General features: G+C 47.9%; 1 protein-coding gene across 1 annotated transcript; it reads right to left on the reverse strand.

Annotated features, from left to right (window-relative positions):
- Positions 1–389: 389 nt before the first annotated feature.
- LOC133627037 (polycystin family receptor for egg jelly-like) lies at positions 390–8,829 on the reverse strand. The gene is given in 4 exon segments (XM_062009961.1): positions 390–496; positions 843–1,644; positions 1,646–7,975; positions 7,978–8,829. Coding segments are annotated over 4 exon segments (8,091 nt in total).
- Between the last annotated feature and the right edge of the window lie 16 nt (positions 8,830–8,845).

The raw sequence follows: 8,845 nt of genomic DNA on the forward strand, positions 1-8,845 counted from the left end.
GGCTGAGTAGAGGGGGAGCAGAACCTCCCTTGACCTGCTGGCCACACTCTTCTTGATGCATCCCAGGATGCCATTGGCCTTCTTGGCCACGAGGGCACACTGCTGGCACATGTTCAGTTTATTATCAACCAGGACTCCCAGGTGTCTCTCTGCATAGCTGCTCCCTAGCAGGTCAATCCCCAGCCTGTACTGGCCATTTTTGCTGTTACATGGGTGTGTGCTCAGACAGACAAGAGTCCTGTTCAGACTCCTGAGCCTACTGCTCAGTGAAACAGGTACCAGTTCCCATGTGTGCCAGCTCTGGCTGACATGGAGTTAGTAATACCATGAGATATAAGTTCCTGCTTAGCAGGAAAACCGGGGTAAGGGAAGTTTTCTGAAAGTAACTTTTACTCAGAGACTGGCTGGGCATGTGTCTGCAGGTGGTGAGTGACTGCTTTTGCATCAACGTGTGCTTTTGGTTTGTCACTCTCTTTTCTCCTTAAGCTGTCTTTATCTGAGGCCACAAGGGGTTTTTTTATCCCTTTTTGCATTTTGATCCTCTACCCATGGTACTGGGAGTGGAGTAAGTGAGCAGCTGGGTGGGGGCTTCGCTGACAGCTGGGGTCCACCCACCACAGTCAAGGCAAGCACCACCATGACAGTTGAGTACCACCACAATTGATGCACAGTGGAGAAAACCTGAGGACGCTCACTAGTAAGAAGATGAATGTTAAAAAGTTCTTAAAAGTAAATAATTTAATTTTGAACATATATTGTAATACAATACATATATTGCAAGATAAGACAATTACAGAATATTAAAATACAAAACATTACAAGACAGAGGTGGTCTTGAGTACAAATGCTTTCCTTGCTCATACGACTAGATAAACCCTTTTTTTTTCCATTTATGTTTCTGTTCTTGAGCCCTAAGTGTCAATGATGTCCTCTCTGAGGTTGCTAATAGAGTGCACTGTGACAAAGATCAGGCTCACCGTGTTGGGCTGTTTTACGGATTGGAAGATAAAATATCCTCCTGAGCCCCTGCAATATAAAAGCACCTACTTGTGCTTCATCAGATGGCTCTTCATGTGCGTGCTGTTTCATAGCTCTATGCGCAGACAGAAAAACAGTTTGGAAGAGATTAGTCAACACGCAGATCATCACCAACATGAAAGAGGCTAGAAAGAGGCCACCCAGCAACCTGTTGGATGCAAATGTGGTATCTCTGAAAGCTGATACACTGTAAGAGAGTATGGTTTGAGCTGAGTGAATCATGGTATTGTAATTCCATTCATGCTGCCCAAAGACAAGGTAGCCAAGAGCCATGAATGCAAAGAAGTGCACCACCACTATGAAGGCCACTGAGGAGAGTCCAGGAAGGGCTGCCAGGATGGCCCTTTGTGCCAGGCGCACCTCATAAAGGAATCGAGAATATTTTAGAGTTTTCAAATCTATGAAGAATGCTAAAACACCCATAGTAATCCTTAAAATCTTATCCAAGTGGGAAACTGTATGGAAAGGAGTGAAATCATTTGGGTGGAGTAAGTAAAACTTGACAATATCTTCTCCTACCTTAAACTTTATGACCTTTAAGAGAACAAAAAGAAAAAAGGATAATTTTAAGCAAAAGTTTGTTAGATTGGAAAAGTTTTTGATATAATCTTTTGTTTTTTTGGGCTAGGATGCGAAGCTCACCTGTGACATAAGTGATCAGAAAGGCAACAACAACTACACAGACAAACATTTGTGTTTTGGTTTGCTGAAGAAAGATGGGGATTGCGAAAGAGTGGACTGACAGACTTGGTTTTATGACCCCCAAATGAGACATTTCGAATATGACCGAGATGGTGCAAAAGAGACCCGCATCTGAGCTAAATGTTGTGAGTTCAAAGATCACAGCCCATGTTTTTTCATCAAGCCAGTTGCTCTGCTGTAGAGCATCCAGCCTTGTAGTTGAATTAGATCTCCCTTCTTGGGGGAAAAAGTAAAACGTGTATCCTGCTGGTCCATATGTGTGCAGGTCTCCATAGGAGTAATATGTCCACGGAGTCTGGTTTGGCTGGTAGGTGAACCCACTGTAAGTGCTGGCGTCCTTGGAGACAGACTGGTTTGCCAACTTTGTCCAAGTGCCAGCATAGTCACCCTTCTCTAGGACGTCCCTGCCATACCTGTGAAGACAGTGGCTTTTGCTGATCACAAGGTTACTCACAAAGCTGTGAGGCCGGAAACATTTTTTCTCAGTACCTTTAGCTCGTACTTGCCTCATCCTGGGCAAGCCAATGATTTTGGACGAGCTCTCAGGAAGAAAGGTCGGGTGAACATCGTTGTGGATCAAAGGCAGGAACAAGTCTTTCGCCCACACGTAGATATGTTCCAGCTTATCTAAGCGGGAGAGTTGTGAAGAGAATTGGTTCTGGATGAATCGGTTATAGTGGAAACAGTTGGCTTTCTCGGTGGAGTAGGCAAAATGCAGTATCAGTGTTAAAAAGATAAGGTGACTGATGAAACCTTTTGTGAAAGTAAATGCCTTGGCTTTAAGTTTTTTCTTTTTCAGCATGTTTGCAATTTCGGCAGCTTCTAAAGGCCTATATTGCTTGGTGCTTCTGATTTTAATGAGTTGCAAGTGCCTCTCTCTCATCTCCTGAGCACTCGGCATTTCTCGAAATGGCTTCATCTCAGAATACTTCTCCTGAGCTAACCATGTGATGTTTTCACAGTACCTTGAAGGAATTGTACTCACGGCTGAGAAAAAGGCGATTTTCAGAATTGAAATAAGAAAGACGTCCTCAAGAAAGGAGGTTGCAGATGCTAAAAGCCACTCTAGTGAGGTCTGATAGCCGTAAGACAAACCGTATAACACAATGAAAAATGACGCTATGCTGGCAACAACTATAACCAGTGCCCATGAGACATAGACATACCACCAAGAGAGAACGATGTGTGGTCTTTTCCGAAAGGGCATGGTGATAGTGCTTCGTAGTTTCCTTTCTTTCTGAAAGGTGCCCCCTTCTTCGGCATTGTTACCTACACTGGAAGTTGACGGTGGCCTTCTCTGGCAGGCCTTAGCTGTTGTGAGGGAATCCAGGGTTATCATCTCTTGCTCTGTTACAATCAGATTTGCTTCTCTTCCAGAAACGATGCAGTTCCTCCAGCTTTGGGGAGCTCCCTCACTTCCTGTCCTCCTGAAACATGGTGGCCTCTGTGAGTTGCTGTGGCCAGGAAGGTTCTCCAGGGTACTAATACTCCTCGATTGTGCTGAAGTTTTTGAATGGAACAATTTTTGCAAAAGTTCCTTTGGGTTCGTAAGATTTCCAGACAGGAGAGATGTTCTTGCTTTTGGGTCCATCTGAGCCACAGCACAAGGAGAAGGTTCCTCCTGGGAGTACTTAAAGAAGGCAATTGTAATCATTTCCACAGGTACCGTAATCAAGGCGCATTGGATTCCCACCATTATTGATCTCAGATACCTCAAGTGTGCTGGAAATTCTTCATTCTTGCCCGCATTAAAGAACATAATGTTAACAAGTAAATCTAACAATAATATTGTTAAACATGACGACAACCTTTGGAGCCTAGTGAAAGGGCCAGTGAGAGCCTGAGCAAAAATGGAAAACCAGAGGTGGCCCTCTGTCAGCCTGCTGGCAAGCTGAATTAAAAAATAGTCAGTTCTAGGCAGAGGTGTCTTGGGGCTTGTGACAGGAAAGGTCCTCTCCAGTACCTGATCACCCTTGTTGAGGGAAAGCCACTTCCTGCACAGGAAGAACCAAGTCTTCCCGGTGGACATATTCTCAACTATGGCTCTGCTTAAGTACCAGCTTGGAGACGGGCCCTTATTATTGTGCCAGACTCTGAAGGCGCAAACATCTCCCAAGTCTGTCTTAGTGGTTAATAGAAAGCAGTCAATGCTTCCTCGTTGGAAAGATGGAATCTGTGGCTGCCGTAAACAATGGATGTCACTTGTGCCATTTTGGCCAATGAGCTGAAGGAAGACATCGGCTTTGGTCCCTGCTCCCCAGCGACTGCCTGTGTATAAAGTGACCAGAAAGCTCACTTTGTCAAAAGGGTCATTGTCTGACAGAACTATAATCTTTCCTTTGCTGTCCCTGTCAGACCTGTCTTTTCTTACAGCCCAGAAGGCCATAAGGAAGTAGGTGGCAAAAATAAAGAGCACTGCTAAGAGTGTCACGGGGTTTTTCGGGATATCTGCTATCAGGTCTTTCCTCAGATCAACTCTGTTGGGGGCAACTATTACTTTGGCTGCCAGGAACCTGATGTTGAAGGCGGTCACATTTGACACAGCACGAACCAACAGACTTCTGTGGCTCTGCTTTGTATTGCAGACACAGTGTACCCTCTGCCAGTCAGTCAGGGAGCCAAGCCTGCATGTGTCTTCTCTCCACAGGCTTTGAACCCCATCCAGAAATAAGCACTGGTCACTGAAAATGTGTATGCTCACCAGTCTTTGTGTTGGATACCTTACGACATGGGGTGTCAGCAAGACAGTGGAGATGTTGTGAGTGTCTGTACTGTTTTCTTGAACCATGGCTGCCAGCAGTGACTCTGGGAGACAGATAACATAGGGAGCCTTGATGTTACAGTCAGTGCTGGCCATCTCGTTTTGCCTTCTGACAGTTGGCCGGTCGTGAAAAGCAGTGAACGAGGCTATGGGATCAGCATGAGTGATGTTGGTACCTGTAAATACCTGCACCTCGAAGGTCACTGTTAATTTTGTCAGAATCTGGATGTATGTACTCTTGGTGTTTCTGTTGACTTCAAAGCTGAATCCTCCAGTTGTGTAAGCTTGTGTTTTATGGGGTCCTATTGCTAATGGAAAAGCTGAGGATCCCTTATCTTTCCTGGCAATAGTAATTTCTGCTTCTTCAGGCACGATCTCTAGGAGCTCCCCATTAGGCTTGCTTTCTGCCATTTTGAACCCGAAGATGGCTGTTTCAATTTCTGATGTGTACCCTAACCAAGGGAAGGGGTTCTCCTTGAACTCAAAAAGGGCAGTGGAAATCACAGCATCCTGGGGCAGTCCTGAGTCATTTCCCCTTTTCAGTGATGGATAAAAGCAAGTCCTGCAGGCATTTCTGGCGGAGAAATCATTTGCAATGTTCCAGGTTTCATCTTTCGTCAGAGTGATGTTCCAGTGTTTTGTTTCCATCAGAGTTTCTGTTGCTCCCGGGACTTTGCCTTGGAAAATTATCTCCGTCAAATGTTCCATGATGGAGACGACTTGTTGAACTCCGTTTACATTGACATCGGTGTGGCGCAGAAGAGCAGCTCTCAGGATGTTGGACAAGCACTTTAGTATTCCGCTGGTCTGGATTTCCGCTTCCTCAGACCAGAGGCTCTCATTCCTCACTGTCTTCAGCGCTCCCGTGATTTCAGCCAGTTTCTTGACAGCGAGGTCCTGTGATGCGACATTCACTTCCTCAGCTTCCTCTGTGACTTGTGAAAGTGATGCAACTACTTGGTTGATTTCTGTTATGCTGTCAACTGAGATACTCAGGGCAGTGTTAATCAGGTGTGCCCGAAACTGAGCCTTAGGAAGCTGGAGAGTTGATGCAGCTTTAAAAAGGTTTAAAACTGAGGCCGAGAGATAGGCCAAGTAACCTGCATTCAAATAATCTCCAGACTGGAGATAAGATGTCATTGGTGCATTTAAGCCGCTCACGGAGGCCTGCAGTTCCTGGAACACAACAGCGAGTGGTCGACTGTTCAGTGGGTTCCGTACACGGACATATAAACTCAGCTGGGTGAAGGCCCCAAGGGAATTGCGGACCTGAACGTAAAGTGTCAAGGTGTACTTCTGAGACGGCACTCCGACTGGGAGAAAGGACGGAGGGGTTTTCGGCTGGTAACCAAAGTACAGAATTGGGCCGAAAGTATTTTCCTCCACAGAGGTTACTTGGATGGTCTGGGGTACGTTGGAAGCCACAATCACTTTGTATGTCAGAGGCAAATGGCTGTCAGAAAATCCACTGCACTGAACAACAAACTTTGTCAGAAAGGCTGTACCCCAGGGTGGGTCGATGGTACATTTGCCAGCCCTGGGCGGAGTATTGACGTTAAACGAGTGCCTGTAGATTGAGGACCTGTTATTCCAGGTAGTGACTTTTAACAGAAGGATATAGGACTGAAGTGCAGTCTTTGTAAAAGTCAGAGCATGGATAGACAGGTAAGCCCCGTGCCTTCCCGTTGAGGTTCTGGAAGCCCAGTCGAAGGCAATTTCTGTAGAGTTTTCTGAAAGAAGGGACCAGTAGTAGGCTGGCTGGCTGCTCGTTCTACAGTTTAGACATTTTCCAGACAAGCTGAATCTCTCTGTCGGTATTAGAGTGGTACCACAGTTTTCGAGGCACGTCACATGCAGAAGAGGTGGGGAGCCAGGCTGCACATTTACCGTCTGGTCGGCATAACCGGTCCTGCTGTCCTTCTGGATCACTAGACGGAAATAGTATACGGCGTTTCCTGGGAGGGATTCTGGTGTCACTGCGTGAACTGGACCAGAGGGTGTTAACCATTTCAAATCCCTCTGAGACGGGTGGCATTTCTTTCCCGAGCTCAGGCTCATGTTGGTATAGTCTGACACGTCTTTAGTGCAGTACCAGGTGAATGTGATTCCCGTTAGTCTGTCAGGCAAGTCAGGATCGTAGGATGCAGAGCCATCGAGAGTCCAACCATCATGAAAGCCCACTGTGCGGAACGTGCCTCCCGCAATATTTGCCACTAGATCGTCTCTCTCAATCAGAACGTAAACACTGTCTGAACCATTGAGGATGATTCTGGTCCCAATTGGGGTTATCTCAACAGTGAAATAAAAGAGATACAACCCATAATCCAAAGCAAAACTAGGAACAGTTAAGCGTATCATATCTACACCAAACATCATAGAAGAATTCATGGGGTTTCCCCAGTCTGGAGCAGTGGTTGTGTTGTGAACAGGGTATATTCGCCACAAGGGCTTGATAGAGATACCAACGTTGCACTCTACCAGCAACTTAACAAAGAAGAAAAAAGACATACCCCTTTTGTAGCGCAGGACAGAGGCTTGAGGAGGTCTCTGAATCCTCGTGCCTGCTATGTAGCAGGCTTCTTTCTGGCAAGACACTGGCACCTCTATGGCTTTTGCAGCGTAGTTGTTGACTCTGACTCTTAAAAGAGCTAGGGAACACACTGTCCTAGTACAGTTCACTTTTGCCACAAACCCTGTGTATTTTTCTGGATCAAAGGGCAAAGCAGAGCGACGGACAAAGCGCGTGGCATTTCTTATGTGGTCATTGTACGTGTAGGTGGTGTTCAGGAGAAGGCCATCTTGTTGCGTTCCAAAAAGCTGCAGGTTGAAGGTCCACTCGCATTGTAGCATCGGATGTTGTGCGGGGATAAACCACACCAAGTAGGTAAAGTTCTGCAGAAAGGAAAGATGGCCGCTGCTGAAAACATGGACTTCGAGGTCTCTTTCTGCCAGAGGCCTGAGTAAAGCCCTGTTTTGATTCATGTAAAGGTACATATTGAACTTGTACCACCGGAGGGCCACAAACTCTATAGAGAATAAGTAGGTGAGCTCATCGTGTTGGTAGAACACTGTGTGTGTGTTAGGGCCACCTGTGGAAATAGGGCTGTTGTTTTCTTTGGTGGTGTAAAATGTTCCATGGCTGTACCTGAGCACATAAGTGCTACTGTTGCTTGTCCCTGGATGGAGGCTGATGTGGATTAGATTTTCTCTGCCCACAGTCAGGCTCAGGGTACCATTGAGTACATGTATTTCTCCCATCAGTTCCTTAAACTTCTTTCCATCAGTGTGAAAGTAAATACTGGCCACCACCATTTCACTCATGCTCTGAGGTGTGGGAACTGTGCAGAAGGTGCTCTGCAGGGCCAGGGAACTGTAGGAACGTATCCAGCCTCCCGTGGACTGTGTGTCCACCAGTCTGTAGGCCAGTGTGGTCAGGGTAAAGGGCTGAAGCCTCCAGGAGAGGCTGAGAGGCTGGAGAGGCTGAGAAGCTGTTGGGGAACACTGAGGAGCTTGGACCTGACACTGAGGACATGCTGCAAGTCAGGCTCTACCTTGAGAGAGAGGCTGAGGCTTATCTGAGGCAACTGCACAATGCTGACTGAAGCGACATGGAGTCCGTGGTGCCCATAGCGCACGGTCACATGGTAGCTGTAGTAGGTGGCACAGGTGCGTTGCAGCTCAGTTGTTGGGTAGATGGCAGGCGAGGGCACATCTTGGTGCTCGCTGCTGGTAAGGAGGAGGGTCGAGGGGCTGCCTCCCTGGGTGCTGAAGCGGTACTGCCACCTGTCACTCTTGAGGCGTGCGCACCAGCCCAGCTGTACAGGCTGAAACACATGGATCAGTTGTGTCTGTGGCCAAAGCACAAACAGACGCACATCCTGCCCACGTATCTCAATACTCACGTTGTGGTACAAGCAGTCGGGTGCCACGCAGGAGGCAGATGAGCACTGCACCGTGAGGAGGCCAGAGGCTGCAGGTGGAGGCAGGAGGCCCGTCTGCAGCATCACCTGGCCCGACCAGCGCAAGGTGATCTTCACCCGGGCTGAGTTCAGGTACCAGCGGCAGCGAGGTGGGCTCGGTGCCCACCCCTCTGCCCTCCCCGCCTCTAGGTTTGCTCCTGGGGCGGGCTGGTAATGCAGGGTCACGGTGCTGTTCCACAGGCATGAGACCTGGCGCTCATTGTCCTGCCGTTGAGAGACTTGTCCGTGAGGGTCCGCGCAGGTGACCTGGAGCGGGGGTGGCAGGAGCCGGGGAGCAAGTGGGCTGCCCGAAGCGGCCGGCAGGCAGCAGCCGAGCAGCAGAAGGAGTAGAAAAGAGAGCGCTGCCATCGCGGCGTGAGGCGGC

The sequence above is a fragment of the Colius striatus genome, chromosome 1 (assembly GCF_028858725.1).
Source record: "Colius striatus isolate bColStr4 chromosome 1, bColStr4.1.hap1, whole genome shotgun sequence".
NCBI classification, from domain to species: domain Eukaryota; kingdom Metazoa; phylum Chordata; class Aves; order Coliiformes; family Coliidae; genus Colius; species Colius striatus.